The 22,721-nt window shown below is 54.6% G+C and overlaps 1 protein-coding gene across 7 annotated transcripts in view; it reads left to right on the plus strand.

Annotated features, from left to right (window-relative positions):
• SHANK3 (SH3 and multiple ankyrin repeat domains 3) overlaps window positions 1-22,721 on the plus strand; it is a 374,779-nt gene that overhangs the window by 316,991 nt on the left and 35,067 nt on the right. For 6 of the 7 annotated variants that reach the window (XR_013536992.1, XM_078376774.1, XM_078376775.1 and 3 more), the window contains exons 16-18: window positions 13,515-13,650; window positions 18,529-18,609; window positions 21,396-21,419. Coding sequence is in view for 6 of the 7 variants with exons in the window: in XM_078376774.1 (XP_078232900.1) it covers window positions 13,515-13,650; window positions 18,529-18,609; window positions 21,396-21,419 (241 nt within the window). In the remaining variant the exon portion in view is untranslated. The remainder of the gene's footprint in view (window positions 1-13,514; window positions 13,651-18,528; window positions 18,610-21,395; window positions 21,420-22,721) is intronic. The other variant, XM_078376770.1, reaches the window with a different exon arrangement.

Consider the following 22,721-nt stretch of genomic DNA (forward strand, 5'->3'; position numbering starts at 1 on the left):
CAGGCCCATGAGCCAGGCAGGACGTGTAAGATCCACCAGCAGAAGTGCCCTTCATGCAGCTTTCCCCGCAGCCATGGTCTCACCGGCTCGGGGCCCGGGGGGGGGGGGAACTGGCGCTTCTCAGTTACTGCATCTCACGGTGCAAGTGCTTCCTTCAGGGAAGGCGCTGGTGGATCCTGGACTGCAGGAGGCAGGCTGCACATTCCCCTGCATGGAAAAATAGCCCACCTCCGTGGGCCTTGCCCGCTGCCTGAGAGGCGTGGGGTCTTCCGCCATCCGCAACCCCTTTGTGCAGAGAAGACCTTGGGCTCAGTCGTGGCCCTCCCCAACGTCAGTCTTGGAAAAACTCCCACCTGAAACCCTGGAGAGCCACTGGTGGCCAATGTAGCTGGCCTGTGGCAGGTCCACGCTGGGGAAGGGATGGCTGCTTGGTGCTTTGCCTCCAGAAGGACCTGCCTTCAAGCTCCAGTGACATCTCAGGGCAGGACTGGGAAACAGAGCCCGCCCCCCCCCCCCCAGTCTGGGACCCTAAAGAGCTGCTGCTTGCCTGTGCAGGTGGAAATGAGGTAGGGGCAGCAATAGAGCTGGCTTCCTAGAATTTAGGTGGTGTCCAGGTTTCCTGTCTTCTGTGTTGTAATTTAGGTGGTGTCCAGGTTTCCTGTCTTCTGTGTTGTTGTTGTTGTTGTTGTTGTTGTTTCCTCCCCTCTGCACATGTCTGCTTGGTGGAACAAGGTTCTGACTTATTGCTGCTTCAGCTTCACCTTGTCACCCCATAACCAGCTGCCCCACATCTAGAGGACAAGCACCGTGAGCCCCTTTCACATTGGGGGGGGGGTCCTGTCTATCTGCACCAAAGCCCCTTCTGCCACAATGGGGAGTAGGCAGCCCCTGGCTGAGCTGCAGTGGCTGGCCAGTAAAATCAGCTGCAGACATTCTGTCCCCATGGTCAGTCTCCGTCCTTTTGCAGCCCCAACAGGTCTGTTGCCTCTTATCTCAGCAAACCTGGACTCTAGGCTGGCCTTTCTAGGGGAAGGATCAGCCCCACTAGCCAATGTTGGCCTCATGGAAAAATCTTGGCATGTAGGTGGATCAGTACATTTAACTTCCAAGAAGGCAGGAGGGCTGATGCACACAAAAGGTCTTGGTACTTCGATTCCAGTGTATCCCCAGATCTAGGGCATAATTTCTTATTCTAGTGTATCGCTTAGGAAAGACAGGAGGGGGCACAATGCCCAAGCTGGTGGGCAAGTTATTGAGCTGGTGGCTATTGTGTAAGAGTGAGTACTCTAGAAACTGGTACTTGGGTAGGAATAGAAACATACATTTATTGCTCCATTAAATTAGCTCAGAGATAGCGCAATAATAGCAAAAGGAAGAAGGCGTGCTGGAGTTTGATTCCCCACTGGGTCTCCTTGGTTGGGGCTGGACTCAAAGAAGAGGCTCCCTATTAGCCTTGAAGTTCTATGATGATGATGATCCTCAGTGAACTACTGGATAGTTCAGTGGTTTAGATCTCTGGCTGCAGAGCCAGAGGTTGGGAATTTGATTTCCCACCACTGTGCCTCCCTAACCGGAGCTGGATTGGATGAACCAGAGGGTCATTATCTAAGTTCGAAGAAGAGGAGGAGGAGGAGGAGGAGGAGGAAGAGGAGGAGGAGATCCTAACTGTAGGCCAGGATAGAGACGGGCATGAAGCACCAACAATGCAGCTTGTCTTGGTTCATGGTTTGTGGAGGTCCACGAACCACGAATTTACTATTTTTCCCCCAGATGAACTACAAATCAGGTCATTGGGTTCATTTTTTTTTAAGACATCCCAGTGGCTGCCCGTTGCCTCCTGACCTTTTCCTGCCACTGCCTCCTACGTCTCTGCTGCTGCTGCCGCCACCATCTTAATTCTCTCTCTATAGACTTATAGGCAGCTGCCTATCGGCCAGCCGGGTGGCCTCTGCACATGCACGCACCTCTCAGTAGAGAGGCAGGCACGCGCACAGGTGTAGAGGCAGCAGGCCTGGCTCCCGGAAGGGAAGCGGGGCCTCCATCTCGCTAGATGGAGGGAGTGGCAAACGAAGACCGGGAGGTAACAGGGGCTGTGGGAAAGGGACAGCAGGCAGCCTGGTCGTTTAATCGGGAAAACGTTTGTTGATTCAGGAAAGTTCGGGTTCTCTGGTTCAGAACCAACCCAAATCAACAAGCTAGTGAATTTTTTATGAACTTCCTGGTTCGTTTCTGTATTCTTGACCATCTCCAGTCCAGGGGTCATCAAGGGCTGATGCCCCTTGTGTGATTTCCTCCTTTACTTGCAGGTGTGGTGCCCAGGGGGCCCCTAAGGAGCGCCTAGCACTCGGTCAGAGAGTTCGACAGGCCACTGACCGACCACCTTTGCACTGGGGCAAGTCCCAAGACCTTAGCAAGTCTGACCTTAAAAGAACACTTTACTTTTACTTAGTACTTTGCAAGTACAGACACATGGGCTTTGTGATTCCTTAGAACTCACAACAACTCAGTTAGGACTCTTAAAGATAGCTAGTTTGTGGCCCTCCCCACCTCCTGGATTTAGCCAGACCCTACTGTACAAGAGACCAGTCCGTTTGTAAGAATTTTTATAATTTATTTTTATTAGGAAAAATAGAGTTTCATAGAATCAGTTTATATTGCTCAAGCTTTAGCATAAAGAACATCTTCAAAGATCATTACAGTTAAATAAAATAACTAATCCCCATTAAAATAATAAACACTACTAAGCTGGGCTAAGGTGGGTTACAGTGGGCTAACCCCTCCTCCTTCTTTCTCTTTACTTACCTCCTCTCTCCTTCAAGCCACATACTCAAACCATCAAGTTCTTTCTCTCTCCCATCATCATGGAATTGAAATCCCAGAACAAGACTCGATCTCTTTTTTCTCACATCGTCCATTTTCTACATTCCCTAACTCCTCCCTTCTTCTTGACAATTCTGGCTGTTAACCATTTAGCCTCAAGGGGCTGTAAGACCTTCCTCCTCCCTTAATTCCCATGAAAGTTCAGGTGTTTTATCTCTTCCCCAGTCAGCTTGGAATATTGAGTCTTCCCCTTGATTCAACCTTCAGCTCTATCTCGATCCAGGCTGTAACGGTCTTCAGAAAAACACTCTCATGGCACTTAGAAAAACACATTCCAATGTCTCTCAAATCACCTTCACACAGAACCTGTCTGACTCCCTCTTACATTTCTCTGACTACATATCCCATCATCATGACAAGAGGAACCTAAGGAACTGGTAAGGAGGAAGGAGAAAAGAAGTTTGCTTATCTGCTGAAATTTAGGAAAATGAAGAGAGGATAAGACATCTGACCCCACCCACCCCCATCAGTCGGTCGGTCGGATGGTCTGTCCGTCTGTCCTCAGCCCTCAACCTCAAGTTCATATTCCTTATTCCACTCATGGGTGGTTTTTAGCCCTGGCAAAAGGAAGGGCTGGGTTACCAGAGGGGAATTTTTCCTTTCGCAACAGGGAGCAGACACTGAATTTCCTTGATGCCGCTACGATGCACTACACATCCACTCTCTGTCGCGGGTTTCTGTCCGTCAGAGAAGTGGGAGAGCTGGCAAGTAGCACTGCACCACCTCAAAGGCACAGCTGAACAAAGGGAGCCTGGTTGATCTTGCCTCTACCAAAATCACAGGGGTTTGGCTAATGAGAGCTAATCCTGAGTGTCTTCCAGTACCATTAAAGCCCAAGCAGCGCTAATGAATCATGCCATGAAGGCCTCATTGTCTCCAACCTGCAACGGAACTCAGATGGTGACAGATTATCACACCGGTGACATTGCCTCAAAAGGATTCTGGAAAGAACTGTCAGACCGGCTGTGTCTTGTCCCCGTGAATGGAGGAGATTCAACATGCGTTTAATGCTGCACAGACACCAATCCTTGGGCTCCATGGATAAATAAACCTTTGTTTCACCATTGCACTTATGGGAAGTGCATTTGCCAAATCCTGCTTTGTGGGCAAACAGGAACATCCCCACACTGCAGGGAGTGACCTTTGGACTTCAGGGGAGGCCAAGGATTTGCAACACACACACACACACACACACATTCGTTCGTTCGTTTAGTCATGTCCGACTCTTCGTGACCCCATGGACCAGAGCACGCCAGGCCCTCCTATCTTCCACTGCTTCCCATGGTTGTGTCAAATTCACGTTGGTTGCTTCACAGACACTGTCCAACCATCTCATCCACTGTTGTCCCTTTCTCCTCTTGCCGTCGCACTTTCCTAACATCAAGGTCTTTTCCAAGGAGTCTTCTCATCAGATGGCCAAAGTACTGGAGCCTCAGCTTTAGGATCTGTCCTTCCAGTGAGCACTCAGGGTTGATTTCCTTTAGAATTGATAGGTTTGTTCTCCTTGCAGTCCAGGGGACTCTCAAGAGTCTCCTCCAGCACCACAATTCAAAGGCATCAATTCTTCGGCGGTCAGCTTTCTTTATGGTCCAGCTCTCACTTCCATACATCACAACAGGAAAAACCATAGCTTTGACTATTCGGACTTTTGTTGGCATGGTGATGTCTCTGCTTTTTAAGATGCTGTCGAGGTTTGTTATCACTTTCCTCCCAAGAAGCAGGCGTCTTTTAATTTCGTGGCTGCTGTCACCATCTGCAGTGATCATGGAGCCCAAGAAAGTAAAATCTGACACTGCCTTCATATCTTCCTTTCAATTTCCCAGGAGGTGATGGGACCAGTGGCCATGATCTTAGTTTTTTTGATGTTGAGTTTCAGACCGTTTTTTGCACTCTCCTCTTTCACCCTCATTACAAGGTTCTTTAATTCCTCCTCACTTTCTGCCATCAGAGTGGTGTCATCTGCATATCGGAGGTTGTTGATATTTCTTCCAGCAATCTTAATTCCGGTTTGGGATTCCTCCAGTCCAGCCTTCCGCATGATGTATTCTGCATATAAGTTAAATAAGCCGGGGGACAATATACAGCCTTGTCGTACTCCTTTCCCAATTTTGATTTGCCCCCCCCACACACACACACACAAAATTATGCTGCCATTGTTAAGGGTCATCTGTTTGGTCCCAACTTTATGGCAAGCCTATGAATTAGTGACCTCCTGTCTTTAGCAGCTCTGCTCAAGTCTCGCCTATGCAAGGCTGTGGTTTCCTTGATCTCTTGTTCAGCTTTCCTCTTTTCCTGCTGTTTTCAATTTTCCCCATCGTTATTGTCTTTTCTGGTCAGCCTTGTCTTTTCGGGATTGCCTCAGTCTTGTCATTTTTGCCTCCAGGGATAATCCTGGCTTGATTTGATCTAGGGCTGATTGTCTTGCTGGAAGTCCAGGGTGTCTATTAAATTAGGCGTAAGAGCATGGAAGGAGCGATTAAGAGGCAGAGACCAAGAAACAAGCCCATGTATGCTGAGTGTGCTGATGTCTGTTTATGGGGTGGGGGGAGGGAAACCAGGGTGGAGGACTGAGGTGAGGTGGAGGAACCTGTACAGGGGCTGAGCTGGCTGGGTGGCTGCCTAGAATCTGGAACAGGAATACTGCAACCTTTAGGTTAAGGGCCTCGTGGAATAGTGGCCATAGAACAGAAAAAATCTCTCCACATAGATATGATCACAGTTTCCTGCTAAAGCAGACCACTCCCGAATAGAAATTCAGACCTATTTTGGAGCTGGCATCAATTCTAGGTCAAGACTGTTGCCCACACTTCCATTGTCTGTCTTTTGATTCCTGTTGGCACTTTTGGCTTCAGGTCACATGTGATGGGCACGGATGGCAAAGAGAGAGCGGCACGGGTCTGAGCATGTGGCGGCCTTCTCGGCTCTGTGCTACGCTTGCCCTGCCTTCCCAGAAGGGACAGCTGGTCATATGAGGGTCCCTGATGCCTAGAAAACCCTTGGAGGCTCAGCGTCAGTCAGAAACGCCTTGCAGGTGCACTCCATTCATTCATTCATTCATTCATTCTTGGTGGTGGTTTGCAGCCTGCTTGGCTGGATGCCTTTGTGCCGCTAAAGAGAAGTGGCCAGCCGTTGACCGGAGCTGATGCCACATAAACTCCGTTAGTCTTTGAGTGTCCTACGGCTCAGCTGCTTTTTGTGTGATCTAGCACAGCTCTCCCTCTCCCAGACTCACAGAAATTCCCTCAAAGGTTGTGATAAATGGGTCAAGGAATCTTCCTTCCCCCACACCCCACTCGGCTGCCACCACCTAATCAGGTCAGTCTCTCGCTGGGTTAGGGAAACAGGCTCCTTTTTAACAGGCCGTCAAGCATTTCGAGTCTTCTGGTACCTGAAAAAATTGACAGGGCTATCCTGGCTGTGAGCAACCGTGGCCCGAACCCACAGAAACAGCTTTGTTCGTTTAAAAACAACAACACTCGTACTTGTGGTTATCATTGTGCCATTTTTGGACCGTGCACAATACAGCCAGCAGTATTATTTATTTAAAAATATCCTTCCAGAGCTAAGGAATGAGCTGCCAATGCTGTCCTAGGCAGGAGAAAAGGCAATGTGGGCCCTTCTTCGGCCACTCCTGCAGCAACACAGTCATTTCCAGATGTTGCAAATGCTTAAGAATGAGAGGTGTTGGTTGGTTGGAGGCAGGGAGGAATTCTTTCAAGCAGGCTGCAATTTACAAGGAAGAAAGGGAGCAGCGAGTGGCCGACAAGTGGGTCATGAAAGCACCAGGCCTTCTGTGAGGTGGCCGTGTGCAAGCATGCAGCAGAAAAACTAGCATGTGTGTACAGAGAATGAGAGCCTGGAGGCTCCATTGAGCTTCTCCGGGGAGACGTAGCCCCCATTCATTTGTCTGGTTGCCAATGCCTGCCAACCTGCCTGCCTCTGCCCTCAGTCCCCCACCGATTCCTCCTTTTGGCGGGTGCTGGGAGGGAATTCCAGGGTTAGGAGCGAGGCCAGCAGTGACAGAGCCTGGATTCTCCGCAGGGATCAGCCGGGCTGGGATGCTTAGATCATGGAGAGGAGGGGCAGGATCAACGTGCACTAAACAGACCAAGCGGGGAACAGCCTCTAATCGGGGCCTGTGTTTGCGCTTCAGCAAACCACGCACAGGCCCCCTGTAACTCCTGGCACCGAGTCAATTCTGCGTGGACGTCAGGGGTGAGGACACTTCCTGGAGTGGACATGATGAATGTGTCACTCAGACCATCCCGTTGAAAGAGATGACCGTTGGCTCGCTAGATATTTCAACAGAGTGACAGGGAACCCAGTTTCTTTTCTTTCTAGACATACACGTTTCCGGAAAGCTCCGTAAAGTACAAGCCAAAGGGTGTTTTGAAACACTGGGCCCTGTCTGTTGGTTTGAGTTACAGTGGTGCCTCGCATAACGATTTAAATTGGTTCAAAAAAAAACGTTATGTGAAACATCGTTATGCGAAACACCATTTCCCATAGGAATGCATTGGAAACCGGTTAATCCATTCCAATAGGCACGGATTGCTGTCCTTAAGCGAAAAAACCCATAGGAAACATTGTTAAACGATACAATGTTTCCTCCATTGGAATGTATTGAAGCTGACTCAATACATTTCAATGGCTTTGCGAAGTCAATTTTTGCAAAATTAAGTGTGTCATAAAAGGGTCAAAAATGGTTTTAAATGCTTGGATTAGCTTCTGCACCCTCTAAAAGTTAATTTGGCTTTGATCTGACTTTTCGTTAATTTGTGGTGAATTTTTCCCCCCAACTTTTGACAGCTGTCAAAATCTGACAGCTCCATTATTTCCTATGGGGGAAGAAAAAATTCACAAAAAATTAACGAAGACTCAGCAACTGTTCTAAATGCTTGGGTTTGTTAGAGGACCCCCTAAGTCGTGTGCAAACCTGATTTGGCTTTGATCTGAACTTTCATTAATTTATGGTGAATTGTTTTCTCCCCCATAGGAAAGCATGGAGCTGTCAGATTTTGACAGGTCCATTGGTTCCTATGGGCCGGAAAAAAAAATTCACCATAAATTAACGAAAAGTCAGATCAAAGCCAAATCAGGTTTGCACATGACTTAGGGGGTCCTCTAACGAATCCAAGCATTTAGAACCGTTTTTGACCCTTCTAAGACACTTTTTAAATTGAAAAAAGAAACATTGTTAAGTGAAGCAGGGGACCTAAAATCGCATTCGTTATGCGAAGCATGGTCCCAAACTTCGCTAAGCGAAAATCGCCCATAGGAAACATCGTTATACGGTGCATATTATTTTCTTAAAAAACACATCATTATGCGAATTCATCGCTAAATGAGGCAATCGTTAAGCGAGGCACCACTGTATCTCCTCATGGGGTGCCCAACGAGGTTCCTTAGTCACAGCTATGTCCAGGATAGTGAGTCGTAGCGGATTCCCTCTTAAATTTCAGTCCAAATGTCTAATCGGGATGATATCTGCATGTATTCATTTACCCAGTGCAAACGAATGCAAAAAAGCAGAGTTCTGCCTTTTCGGTGTTCCTTGTTTTCCATTCTTCCGTTTTGACAACGGAGCCACGGCCAGTCCCTGTGCCATGCCCAGTATGTGGCCAAGGGTTCAAGGGCCCCCCCACTGCAGGGGGAGGGAACGACCTTGTGGTTCGTGAGGCCTTGGTTGCACCCTCTGAGATTCAAGAAGGCAATGCCTTCCCGCTTTCACAAATGGTGGGTTTTCCATTTGTTGGGATCCTGTGCAGAGGTAAGTGACTCTGTAGGAGGAGGGGATCCTATGGGGAACCGGGGGAAGAGCTGGGGATGTTTTGCTGAATGGGGAGGAAGGTGGGCGGCGGGCCAGCCACGCGAAGGGGCCCTCGGCCTCCAAAGGGGTGTTGTGCAGGGGATGGAGCGGGTCCGTCCCCTTTGATTGCCGAGGCCTGCCTTGGACACCTACGTAGCCATGCCAGGAGAAGAGACTTGAGCTGGGCACCAGAAGGAAGCTGCTCTTGAGGAGAACGTATTGGGACTGGACGGGACAGCCTGGGTGGTCCCTCCGTTGCTCTTGGCCTCTATTGTTTCATAATAACAGATGTTAAAACTACTGGTCTATAATCACTGAGAGATATCACAGCTGACTGTTTGGGGACTGGAACTATAATAGATATTTTCAGGCAAGTGGGGACAAAACACTGCAACAAGGACAGATTGAAAATATCCATAAAAACTCCAGTTAATTCTGCAGCGCAGCCCCTAACAACTCGTCCCGTGATTCCATCTGGTCCAGCTGCCTTTATTCTGGAAAGCTCGTCTCACATCTGAAATCTGCAGTAGCAGTGGTTGTCTCTCAATGGTAGAGGCGTCTAGTGATGTACTAGAGAGAGTAGGTGCTGGAATAATGGTTGTTCCTGTTTCTACCTCAAAACGGCTGAAGAACTGATTTAACTACTCAGCCAAAAAATCACTGCTGCTGCCCAGACTGTTTTTGTTACTCTGCCCCGTGATTTGTGGCAGGCCTTGCCATACCCGACGAGTGTCAGAGCTCTCAAGATGTTGCTCAATCCTCCGACTGTGCATAGCTTTGGCAACCCTAATACCCCTTTTCAATTGAGCTCTGGCCTCTCTATACTGTAGCACATCACCAGAATGAAAAGCAGCAGTTCCAGCTTTTAGTAAAAGGGGTCCTTCTCTATTTAGCCAAGGCTTGTTATTAGAAAACACTCATACTTGTCTGGTGGTCGTAACAACATCGATACAGCTTTTGATATAAAACGGTACTGTCGAGGTATAAATATCAACATTGTCGTCCTCAAACAGTGCCCATTCAGTGCTCCTAAAGCCGTCTTGAAGTTGCTCAGATGCACCCACTGGCCCCACTTGTATTTCTCTAGTTGATGGTCTGATTCTGTTAACAAGAGGTCTGTATGATGGAATCAAAAAGATATATATATGATCTGACTGTCTTAAACTAGGCAATGGCTTCATCTTATATCCATGCATGATGTTACTTTCCTGTTTCCCCTTAAATAACACGTAACCTTAAAAGAAGCCCTAGTAGGATTTTTCAGGATGCTTGTCATATAAGCCCTACCCCAAAACTAAGCCCCAGTTAAGTGAAACCCTGCCCTCCATCCTTGTGTAGCAACCAGCAGAAGGGGATAGGACTGTCTTTGAATAAATGTAGATTGTTGTACAGTATATGAAAATACAATAAAACATCCCCTGAAAATAACCCCCATGCATTTTTGGAGCAAATAATAATAATAATAATATAAGACCCTGTCTTATTTTTGGGGAAACATGGTATATACCTGATCCAAGGTATTTCCCCCTCTAGTGGGACAGTCTACGTACTGATAAAACGTAGGCAGGACCGTCTTTAAATTGGCTTGAAGCCCGGCTGGATGGCCTCCCAAAGGTCCTTGGGCCTTGCCGGGGCTCATGCCCTCTGCGGTGGCACAGGCTCTGTCTGGGGCCTGCCTGTGGCATGGGTGGGGCCCCAAACCACACCCAGGGGAGCATGCAGGACAGCCCCAAGCCTGTTTCTGAGCAGCCCCTGAGCAGCAAACGGGGAGGGTGAGGGCAGAACAGCCCCTGAAGCAGCAGGCCCTGAGTCACGCTTCCCTCTCCAGAATCCCTCGTTCAGTCCAGAATGTCTCGCTCGCTTGCTGGCCACCCACCGCCAGCCCCCTTCCTCGCCACGCTCCTTGTGCAGTGGGAATCCCGGAGCGTAATGGAAGGGCTGCTCCCCCCCCCGAGACCCACAGACCCCCTTGGGAGACCGAACTCCTTCCGTGGGAAATGGTGCTTCGGCCGCTGCTTCCTTGCTGCGTGTTCCTTCTTTCTGCTCCGTGTGGACGAAGCCAGCTCTTTTTGCTGCCCTGCCAAAGAGAAACGGCATTCAAGGCTTCTCAGCAACCGGTTTCTATTTTGAACAGATGAGGGGGCAAGGAAGCTGAGGCGTGTCGCTGGGGGAGGCTGGCATTTGGAGGGAGAAGGCTTTGCTGTGCGTGCGTCGTGTGTTGGCTGATTCATGGCAAGCTCACCTCTGTGCCCACCCACCCACCCTCCCCAGCACCTGCCTGGTGGCTTCAGGGCACCCCACAGGAAGAGTGTCAGACCTCAGGGCTGGTTTTGTGCTGAAGGTCACTGGGGGGTGGGGGTGGGATGAGGGTGCTGCCTGCCAAAACAAGGCATGTGCCAGACCCTCGGAGGGATGCCAGGTCTGCCCACCTCCTGCAGCTGGAACCCTTGCAGAGCCTGGGGGTTCTTGCCCCAGGTGCCTTGGCAAACATCTTTGCAATCCAGCTGTACCGAAGGAGGCCGTGGAGTTTGCAGAGGGCAAGACAGGGTGCCGGAGAGAGGGTGCCACAGCCTGGCCAGGATAAAGGGCATCCTGTGCAGTCTGACGTAATGATTGCTGGTGTTGTCCAGTATTTCAGTATTTTGAAATAGAATTTCATGTCCAGTTTGTTTTATGGCAAGTTCAGCTACTGCAGATTTTTCTGGTTGTTTTAGTCTGCAGTGTCTCTCATGTTCTTTGATGCTGGTGTGGATGCTTCGTTTTGTGGTTCCAATATATACCTGGCCACAACTGCAAGGTATCCGGTATACACCTGCAGTGGTGAGGGGGTCCCTTCTGTCCTTTGCTGACCGTAACATTTGCTGTTGAGCTGTCGTCACCCTGAAGGTTTCACTCGTGTTTGTCCAGATGGAGAAGGCTAGGGCCAAAGGGTGCCAGCGGCGTTCTGGAAAGGTTTCTGAGGCAAACCAGCCTGATCTGCCTCTCAGATGCAAAAGGTCCTTTGGGCGTCTCTTGACCCAGAAATACCATCCTTCAGTCTTGAGACACCATGGTAGCATGCTCTGTATGGAGGAGCTGCTGTGTCCTTCCCAGAGCATGAAGGCTGGGTAAAATAATATGGAGGATAGGCAGTTACCCAAGCAGCAAGTCCCCCCTCTCCACGTCGCTGAAATAGTGCAGTGGAAAGGCAAGTGCCAATACAACTGGTTCCAGCGATGTTGCAGGAATTGCCAGAATGACAAGAACTGCCTCTGGGACTCTGGCTCCGGATTTGCCTCGAAGTTTACTCCTGGAGCCTTTTCCATCAGTGGATAGAGCCACGAGGCAGGGTAGGTTTGGAGTCAAGAGTTTTCCTTCTCCTTGGTGGGCTGCCTTCCAAGGCTGACGGAAATGCCATCCCCAGCTCAAAAAAACCAACATGTGCTGGAATGTGTGTTTTAGGATAGTTTAGAAATGTAAGCCTTTTACACGTCTGTTTCATGACAAAAAACCTATTTTAAACAAAAATGAATAGAGAATTTAAAAATATGTCTGCTTATTGAGGCTCACGGTTTAGTGGGGACTCAGGACAGAACAGACTTGTGAATGAATGCAGGAGGAACATGACGTGGTGTGGAAATGTCACTTCTGTGAAGGGGAAATAAATGCAGAGCTCTTACCAGGGAGGGCTCAAGAGGTCACAGCTGGCAGTGCAGGTGGTACGAATTCAGCAGGTGGTACGAATTCAGCTGGAGTTGATGGCCCATGAGACGAGCGCCCGGTGTGTGTGTGTGTGTGTGTGTCTCTGTGTGTGTGTGTGTGTGTGTGTGTGTGAGAGAGAGAGAGAGAGAGAGAGAGAGAGAGAGAGAGAGAGAGAGAGGAAAGGCCCCTGTCCCAGTGGGGAGAACGGAAGACCTCTCATGGGAATTTCCTTGTCTGAACCCAGTTCACAAGTTTAGAGTTGCCGTTTTCAAAAAGTGTGGGTGTGAGGGAGAGACAAACTCTTTCATAGCATTATAGAATCATAGAATAGCGAAGTTGGAAGGGGCCTATAAGGCCATCAGGTCCAACTACCGGCTTGAAATATATCTGTGAAGATTCTCATCATCCAAGTGTGATTACCTGGAACGTGAGTCATGGCAATTGGACTTCTTTCTTGTTAGGTTGAAACGTTTCACTTCTCATCCAAGCAGCTTCTTGACTGAATAAGCTGATTGGATGAATAGTGAAACATTTCCACCTAACAAGAAGTCCAGCTGCCATGACTCAACTTCCAGAACACCTGCTTAAAGCAGGAATATAAATCAAAGCAGATCTGCCAGGTGGTTGTCCAAGTTTTTCTTGAAGGCCTCTAGTGTTGCAGCGCTCACCACCTCCCCATGACGTCACTGGGTCCGTTGCCATACTTCTCTAAGAGTTAGGAAGGTTTTCCCTGGTATTCAACAGAAATCCGGCTTCCTGTAACTTGAGCCCATGGTTGTGTGTCCTGCACTCTGGGCTGATCGAGAACAGATCCTGCCCTTCCTCTGTAGGACAGACTTTCTAGTGTTTGAAAAGTGTTATCATCACCCCTCTATCTTCCTTTCTCAAGGCTAAACATGCCCAATTCTATACTGAAGTGCATGTGAGGAAGTGTGCAGAGAAGCGTAACCTTCGTGCTTGCTCTGTGTTGAGTGGATCATGGCAGCTCTTGTTTCATTCCCACCTGTTATCCTGAGGGGTGGGGGCGGGGGTGGCATGGCAGTTCCCTGCCTTGCCAGGTCTACACCCAGCTCAGCCCTGGGGTGGATCGTGATCTCTTCTCCTCCCCCTCGTCCTCCTGATGGTTCCTTCCTTTGCTTTGCAGGTGAACGGAGTAAATGTGGTCAAGGTGGGACACAAGCAAGTGGTCTCGCTCATCCGTCAGGGGGGGAACCACCTGGTGATGAAAGTGGTCTCTGTCAGTCGCAAGCCAGAGTCAGAGGACGTCGTTCAGAAGAAAGGTGAGTGTGTGCTGAGTGCCCGTGGAGCTGCCTTACATCCAGGCCTCTGACCGTCTTCTTCTGGCCCAGCCCAGAGTGTCTCTTGTGTCATTTCCCCCCCCCCAGCACAAACACACACACACACACACACACACACACACACATGTACACACGGCACAGGGAGCTCTTGCCCCTTGCCTCTGGGACTTGTTCCTGTCACTCACATCCCAGCTCACTCCCCCGGGTGGCTTTCGGGGGCCCCATGCTTGGCTTCTCTTCTCCAGGACCCAGCAGGGTGGCTTTGAACCAGGGCCTTTGGCCCAAGCTGACCCCCACGAGCTGGGCCTTCTCGTGTGGCGATGCTCACATTTGCCCAAGTTCCACTGCTACCTGCAGAGGGTTGTCTGATCAGCACTGCCAAGAAGGGGAGTGACAGAAACCGGCATGGAGCTTTGCCAGAGGGGTGGTGCGACCACTTTAGCCAACCTTTCCGAGATCTGCTGGATCGCCTTCAGGGAAGAAGCCCCAGAGAGGATCTGCTTCAGGACAGGGGTGGAACCTTGTGTTCCCGACCAAGAGAGAGAAGTTGGAGGTCAAACAGTGGTCCTGTTTGCCAGCGTCACCAGATCAGGTGCCCTGCCAGAAAAGACCCAGCCTGTTCTGGAGTGACAGTGCGGGACTGAGAATGATAAAGCCACCACCTCAGACTGGATGGGATGGATCAGAGCTTCCCGGTGCTGGAGAACGGAGGGTCTCTTGCTGAGCCGCCCCGAAGGACCTGGGCTCAGAGCGTAGATGGACCAGTCCGGAGAGTTCCTGAGAAAGGCGGGCAGAGCTCCACCTGGGCGGGGAGGCTGCATATAGTGAGGAGGAGGAGTCGCCACGGGAAGGAGGAGTGCTGGAAGGCAGATGCCGGGAGCTCGCCATGGCCGCTGCCCTTGAACACCCACTCTGTGGATGTGGTTCTCCGTGCCAGGCGTCCAGTGCCTAGAGCTCTTGAACACTCGGATGTCATTCTGCCATTGCTGCTGCTGCTGCTGCTGAAATGTGCCCATGACCGAGGATGTTCCCATGCTGGAGGTGTGGAGCCAAGGATGAGAGGGAAAGAGAGCCAGCCCCTCGGGAACACACAGGCTTGGAAAAAATTAAACCCCGGGACAGGGACGGCTTTTCTTGCCAACCCCCCGGGTCGCTTGTGTGCCCAGATCTCGGGAGGGTCCAGGTGTGAGAAGCCGCGCTCTTGTCTTTCATGACAGCTGAAAGGGGGCTTTGCTTTGTTTTGCTTTTGGGGGTGGATGGATGGCCTTCCTCAAGGCTGCATCGGGCAAACGTTTCAGGATCCTTACCTTTCTGGGGAACAAAACGACCAGCCCAGACAGAGTCATGACAATCATCCTCACTTCCGTCCCCTTCTCCATGGCACAGGCACATCTAGCTCTCCCCCCACATGGAACAAAGAACGATGTAGCTGGAAAGGTTTCCTAGGTATGAACTTATGGCAACCGTACGAAGTGGTGATCGCCTGACCTTAGCAGCCCTGCTCAGGTCTTGCAAAGCTTCCTTTACTGAGTCAACCCATCCCGTGTTCTGTCTTCCTTTTTCCTTCCTGCCATCAAATTTTCCCAGGATTAAAGTCTTCAGCCTAAGTTTCAGCCTGCAGCCCTCCCCCTCCCCCTTTGCCTTGACCCCAAGCCGGTGGGGGCCTCAGCCCTGTTGAAACTGAGAAGGGCAGAGAGGGCACATTCAACTTACCCCATGGCCAGGAGTTCTTCAGAGGCCAGGAGGTCGTGTGGACTCTGGTCTGACAGGGAGCAAAGGCCAACCCTTGGGTAGCCAGGTTGGATTCTGAGGGACAACTTGTTGGACAAAAGTCCCCGATACCAGAACAGTGAGCAAAGAGGATCCTCACTGGCATCTTTAGCATTTAGATCAGCGACCACCCCCAGACTGACCCCCCACCTTCGTGATTGTGGAGGTGAAACAATGCCATTCACTTTTTGAATGTAGACTTTATTTATACTGTGCTCTTGGATTTTTATTCCACGTTACTTCCAAGGAGGACAGAATGGAGCACACGGTCCCTTGCTCAGAGGCCGTCATTTGGACTGAAAGCATGTGACTGGACCAGGGAGCCGTGGGCCTGAGGAGGGCCGTGGGTCTGGATCTTCCCGGCCCCGGTGTGCCCCACTTGTTTCCACCCAGGAACCATCATCACCACCCCAGGCGTGGAGGGCTGAAGACCCCAACCTCCCAGACGCTGGGTGGAAGTAACAGAGGCCAGAGTTCAACATGAGGCGACCACCAGTAGGAGACCCTGCAGAATCTCTCTCTCTCTTACCCTTTGAGAGGGTTAGGGATCATTTCCTTGCACGCTCAGGAACTGTTCTGGCTCTGAGGCCTGCCCTTTCCCCCCTCCCCCTCTGGCAGTGTGCTGGCATCCTCTCTCTCTCTCTCTCTCTCAAAGGGAAAGGAGGGTAGCTTTGCCCTGAGCTCTTCTTGTTCTTCCACCATAGGGGAAGATCCGGGTCATCCTTGGAAATCTTGGGTTGGGATGGGTTCTTCTGTCCTAAGGGAGGGCATCATCAGTAAGAAGGAGGCAGGTGTCGCGTTGCCCGTCTGCTTTGGTTGCCCCAGCATTGGCTGGCGGAGGGCCCCCCCCTTGTTGTGATGTGGCTTGTGTGGCATGTCCTGTGGGGCAGTTCAAAGCCAGCAAAAGGCTGGCTGTGTGTAAAGGGCAGAGTGGGAGAGAAAGAAGGCTCTCCCCCCCCCCCCGTGGTCTTTGAGGGCTGCCCTACACGGGCTGGCGGTGTGGCTTGGGAGCCACCTCGGGCGGGCGGGCAGGCGGGCGGGCGGACAGTCTGTGGGCCCCGTGGCCACGCCGCTCCCTGGACAGGGCCCTTTGAGGCCGCCAGGCAGAGGGAGCGGGTGGGGGCCTGGGCAAATTGAACATCAGCCCCCACTGTGTGGGGAGGGGGGGGGGCTCGCCTGACTAGCCGGGATTGGGCCCTGGCGAGGAAATGGGAGGGGGGTCTCCCACTTGGCGTGATGCCTGCTACCAGGAGGGCCGGGGGGGGCTTTTGCCCACCGGCTGCGCGTTCCCCCTGCCTCTCTCTTTGTCCCGGGCTGGCAGTGCCCGGGAGGAGAGGGGTTGGAAGGGCCAGGAGGGCGCACACCCTCCCTCCGGTCCGGGGCCGCGCCTGCCTCCTCCTCCTCCTCCTCCGCGCGCGCCCCCCCTTCCCGGTCTGCCCCCGTGCCAAGGGAAGGCGGCGGGTGGCAGGGCCGGAAGGAGGGAAGGCAGGCTCGGGGAAGGGGAGGCGGCTTCCCTCCCACGCCCCGCCGCCGCCGCCGCCGCCGCCGAGAGGAGCGAGGGGAAGAGCGGGTGGGCGAGCGGGCGGGCGGGCGCCGCGGCTATTTCGGGCGGCGCGGGTCTGCGTTGGGGGCCGGCCGCGAGCTGCGTGGGGAGCTCCGAGAGCGCGTGGCCTCGCCTTCTCCCTCGCGGCGGCGGGGGGGGGCTTGTCGGGGAGCCCCGCGCCCAGGAGAACGGAGGGGGGGGAAGGCGCGCACGGCCCCCCCCCGGAGAAGGAAGAAGCGGGGAGCGGCGAGGAGGGCGCGATCCTGTGGCTGACCCACGCCGGCCGCGCCCCGGGACCGAGCCCCGAACCTCCTCCCCCGCCCCTCCGCCGCCGCCGCCCCGCCGGGCCGAGAGAAAGGAGCGACCCCCGCGTTTCCGCCCGGTGTCCCTGGCGAGGGAGCCTTACGGGCCACGGGACCGGCCTCGGAACCCTCTGCTCTCCTGCGCCGATCCCTCCTCCTTTCCCCGCCTGGACGCCGCCGCCGCCGCCGCCGCCGGAGCCCCTCGCCCGGGGTCCCTGCCGGCCCTCCGCTTCCTCCTGCCGGGGACGGGGACGGGGATGGCGAGGGTGCGGGTGCGGGGAGGCTCCCTCCCTCCGCCCCTGGCCGGGGTCTCGGATGCAGGCGCCTCCCGCAGGAGCGCGGAGCTCCCGTCTCCATAGCAACCGGGAGCGTGGATGCCCGCATTGGCACCGAGGACCGAGCCGCCTCGGAGGAGCGGGCGGGCGAAGCGAAGCGGCGGGCGGGCGGGCGAGCCTTCCTTCCCATGGCATATGGAGCCGCGCTCGGGCCTCCTCGCTGCGGGACGGGCCGGCTAGGAGGCCCCCCTGCCCAGCCCTGCCGCCTGCTCCTGCTGCCGACGCCTGCCAGGACCGCGGCTGCTGCTGCTGCTGCTGCTGCTGCTGCTGCACCCACCCGCCGGCCGAAGCCGAAGGAGCCGCCCGCCACCGGGGCCACTGGGCAGCGCCGCCGGGCAGAGGAGGCCTCTCTCCCTGGGGGAGCCTCTGGAGGTGGCCGCCGGGAGCCGGGCTGGGGCCAGGCGGAGAAGGGCCGCCTCCTCGCCATGAGAGCAGGGGCCTGAAGGCCGCCGCCGCCGCCGCCGCCGCCGCCGCCGCGCCTCGTTGGAGATGGGACCTCCGGGGAGGGGGGGGACGCGCCCCGCCACCGGCCGGGGAGAGGAGACTGGCCTGAGCCAGCCGGTGGCCCCTCTGCTGCCGGAGGGAGCAGCCCGCGGACCCAGGGCGGCAGCGGAGACCATGCGTGGGGGGGCCCTCCTGAGCTGAGTGGGAGCAGGTTTCCGCCACCCCCTCGGTTCCCCCTCCTCCCTCCAGCCCAGCCCCACCACCACCACCACTACCCCCCACCTCCGAGGGACCATGAAGAAGTTTGCTTCCACCAGGAGCCTCAACAAGATCCTGCAGCAGTGCGACTCCTCCTCCCGCGAGTACGAGGAGATCCAGGCCGTGGAGAAGAAGTGGCACCTCCACCTGGCCACCCCGCGCAAGCTGCTGGACAGGAAGTGCAAAATGCCCTCTCTCTTCTTTGCAGCCCCGCCGCCCCCCAAGAGAGCCCCCAGCACCACCCTCACCTTGCGCTCCAAGTCCATGACCGCCGAGCTGGAGGAACTGGGTGAGTGAGTCCGGCCGTGGGCGGCAGGGGACCAGAAAGCACGCCGGGCGGGCGGTGGGCAGGTGTGTGTGTGGGGTTTTTGGGGGGGAGGCTTCAGGAGCATCACTGGAGCGTAGTCATCAGGTGAGATCCAGAAGCATGCGCGCACCAGCATCTGACCCCCGTCCTCGGTTCCCTGCCGCCCACCGGCCAGCATGCTCTGAGGCAGCTCCAGAGCCACTTCCTCATGCATGGAGAAGCTTGGCATTCCCTGGACCCTGCCATAATGGCCCTCTACCCCCCTTCAGTGGCCCCCCCTCCCTTGCTGTGGGTCCTGTGTCTCGCCCACGTGTCTCCTGCTGCGCGCGGGGCGGGGGGGGCAGGCTGCCACCTTTCCTGGAGCTTTTGGCTCCCAGCCTGAGCCTTGGTGCACCGGTTGCTTTCATTCCATTTTATTTTATTTATGTATTGGATTTCTATCATGCCCATCCAGATCAAATTCTACAAGGAGGCGGGGGCTCTTTTCATGGAAGAGCCCCCACCTCCTTTTCCCAGAGCTCCTAAGTTGGGAAACGTCTCCGTTCCTCCTGGCAGTTTGGCTAGCGACCATCCCCACTGTGCCCAGCACGGGCCGCTCGGCCACTCTGCCCACCACCGAGACACTATCAAACAACCCCTCAATTCTGTGGCCCCTTCTCTCATTCTCCCTCATGACACGCCAGGCTTCGCGGGCAGCCTCCCGTCCAGGAGCAGACGGGCACAGTCCTGGTGAGCTTTAGCACAAGAGCCGCGTTGGGCCCCTTTGGACAATTCTGCCCGGCAACGTCCCGCCTGACCCCCCCCCCCCGAGCTCTTGGCTCTGCGCTAGGAGCTCCCCACCCCAAAGGTCACCTTCTGTGCTGAGACAGGCCGGTGGCGCCTCTCGCCCTGCCTGCTGTCGGTGGCAGGTCCCTTCCCAGCCTGACACGGAGATGTCTGCTCTGGGTGGGGGCTCCAGGGACAGGTCCCACAGAGGTCCATGTGCAAAGCAAGCCCTTGTCCACTTCTGGGGGAGGCTCCCTGGCCATCCCTTGCCCTTCACCATCCCCGCATATCCTGTTCTCTCTCTCTTTCTCTCTCTCTCTCACACACACACGCACACACACACACACACACACACACACACACACACACACACACACACACACACACACAGAGAGCTTAGGCATTTCTGGCTCTTCTGCTGCCTGCTATCCTTCTAGTGAGACCCCCTTTGCATGCTGATGGAAGATGTCCCAGGCCCTCTGCGCATGCCTCTGTAGGCACCTCTTCTCTGCCTTCCAAACTCATGGAATCCTAGGGACCTTGGAGGTCGTCTCGTCCAGCTCCTTGGTGCCCACCAGAGAGGGACCACCTTTAAGCCTGTGGGCTGATGCCTGGAAGGGGGGGGCCCTCTCCTGGACCTCTCTCCCCTTCTCCCCGCCCTTCCCACTAGGTGACCCCTGGAGCCAGACCAGAAGAGGGTTGGGTAGTAAGTGGCCGCAGTGGGTTTTTGGGGTGTGGGAGCCTCCTCTGATGTGGGGCAAAGTTATATAAAAGAGGCCGTGAGGACGCCAGGGCTGCATTTCCATGACCCAGACCCATCAGGGGATGCCAGGGGCCCCTTGGGGCCACTTCCTACCTGTTTGAGTTCCACCCTTTTCCTTGGCTGGCAGAGTTTCAGTCCAAAGGGAGAACAGAAATCATTGGGGGGCGGGGGGTGGCTGGTTTTCTACGATCTCAGGATGGCTGAGAGGAGGCCCTTCCCCAGAGAGGAAGAGACCAGAGGGTTGCTCAGGTTCCAAATAGCAATTTTCCCACTGGAAGAGGGCACTCCGGTGTTTCCGCCCCTAGAAGAGGCTTGCCAGGGAAACGGTGAGCCTTCTCCCCCCCCCCCCTCCAGGGGCATACCTTGAAGTCTGGTGCCCGTCCCCAGTTCTGGAGGCCAGTTCCCTCTCTCCCCCCTCCTCTCTCGGTTTCCCTAGAGGTTTCTGCTGAGGAGGGGAGAGGATGTTGATGGGTGTGTGCTTCTGTTCCACCACTGAGCATGCGCCTGGCATGCGCAGCACCTGATGCATGACTAACGGCTGAGGAACAGGCAGGAGAAACTCCACAAATCATGCTGAACCTTCTGTTAGGTCTGGAAATGGCAAAAAGCTGGGGCATTTGGCTCTGTTTGCTGGGTGCAAAGACAGCGCCCCCCCCCCCCGACATAGGTGTGTTTGGAGGTCTGTCTGGGTGCCGGGCCTTCGCTGCCATGACGGGAAGGCAGCCTGCACGCACTTCTCGTCCCATGCTCCCCAAGCCGAGCCATACCAGGAACAGCCTCGGCCTTTCTGCCCTTGCTTTTGGTGGGTCAGAGCTTGAGCAGCCTCCCGGGAGGCGTGGGGGGAGGAGCAGAGGGGGGGGACAGGCTGAGCCGGGGCCGAGAGCAGAGGCCAGCAGGAGCCCCCGAGAGAGCTTCCGGGCAGCTGTCAGAGAGGCACCCGCTGTCAGCCGTGGCTAGTCAAGGGCAAGGGTGCATGAGGAGCACGGCATGCTAGGAGAGGGGCAGGAGGCCTGATGGGGGAGCTGGCGTTGATGCCTTGTTGGAAGGATCCTTGGGGCCACCTCTCTCTGGATGGGGCCCCCTCAGCCCCCCAGGGGTCGCAGCCAAGGAGCAGCCTTCCCTTGGAAGAAACGCCCAGGATGCCATGTGCCCAGGGAGCGGGGTTGGGGTGTGGGCATGGTGGGAGGGGAAGCATGCCATCCTGCCATTGATGTCTTGTGCTTTGTTTCTTGATTCCAAGCCTCGATGCGGAGGAGGAAAGGGGGTGAGTGCAATCCCACCCCCTCCTGGTTTGGCCGTTCCCTCCCTCCCTCCCTCCCGCCCTCCCCAGTGGGGACGTCGGCTCCCCAGAGGCCCCAGCCGTGCCAGCTGTGCATTTCTTTTGGGGGCATGGATCGGGCAGGGGGTTGAGCCACCCGTGCAGAGATGGCCTTGCTTGAGGCAGGGGCCCTTTCTCACCTCTGGCGGACACGCCTCGGCTGAGGAAAGGAAACCTCAGAGATGTGGCGGGGGGGGGCGGCTGAGAGGCTGCTACGGTCTAGGTCTTTGACGGCTACGGTCAGTGGGGGTGATGATAGTTTGAGGGTGACCGACAAAGTAGCACAAGATCCAAGCCCCGAGCAGGGCGCCTCTGCAAACTTGCAAGGGGTCCCGTGGGTTAGTGACTGCAGATGCTCGGGTTGACTGTCGCCTTGAATCTCTCCCAGGATTCCTTCTGGCAGAAAGGAAAGATTTAGAAATAAAAAACAAGGGCTAAAACCAACTCCTCTTCCCTTGAAATTGGGGGGGGGGGAACGGACCCTTAGTGTTTTTGAGGATAGCAAACTGCAAAAAAAAAGAGAGAGAGAGAGAGAGAGGCCTTAAAATAAGCATGGGAGCATAAAGTGGCTGTCATAAAAGCCACGGCACGCACAAAAGCTCATGAATGCGCCCCGATGGGGTGGAAGGAGCCGTGTGTCACCTGCCAGAGAAGGTGCCAGTCTCAGCGTGGTGGCCGACAGGTAAGGTAGCGGAGCTTAAGTGGGGCAGAGCGGCCAACCTGTGGGGAGCTGGGGTGGGTTTGGAAGCCTGGCAGAGAGCAAGTGAACTTAGAGGCACTAATTTGGGCAGGAGAGACTGTTGCCGGTTCGCAGACCACCACCACCACCACCACCATCCCCCGTGGGATGAAGCCCCCAACCGAGAGAGGAGGGCGACGGCACCCGCCAGCTTGAGCCTCTCCAGCAACCCATCTGCTCCCGATGCGGGAGGCAGGAAGAGGAATCCGCCAGGTTCGGTAGCCCCAAGGGGCCTGATCTGCCTCCATCGACTTCTCTGTGCCGTTTCACAGCCCTCTCTCTGCCTCGGGGCCAATCCATCTGAGCCTCTTGGGGCAGCAAGTGCCCTCGTTTTATGCACTGTGCCAAGATGGGCGTGCTTCAGGGTGGCCTCTTTTCCCCACCATTCTGATTCTCTAAATATTTCTTCCTCCTCCTCCTCCTCCCCTTCCATTTTCTCCAGGCTGTACCTGGTTTCCTACACCTTGATTGCAGCCTCACTTAGTTCCTCTTCTTCCTCAACTGTCCCC

Source organism: Pogona vitticeps, chromosome 5 (assembly GCF_051106095.1).
Source record: "Pogona vitticeps strain Pit_001003342236 chromosome 5, PviZW2.1, whole genome shotgun sequence".
NCBI lineage: Eukaryota > Metazoa > Chordata > Lepidosauria > Squamata > Agamidae > Pogona > Pogona vitticeps.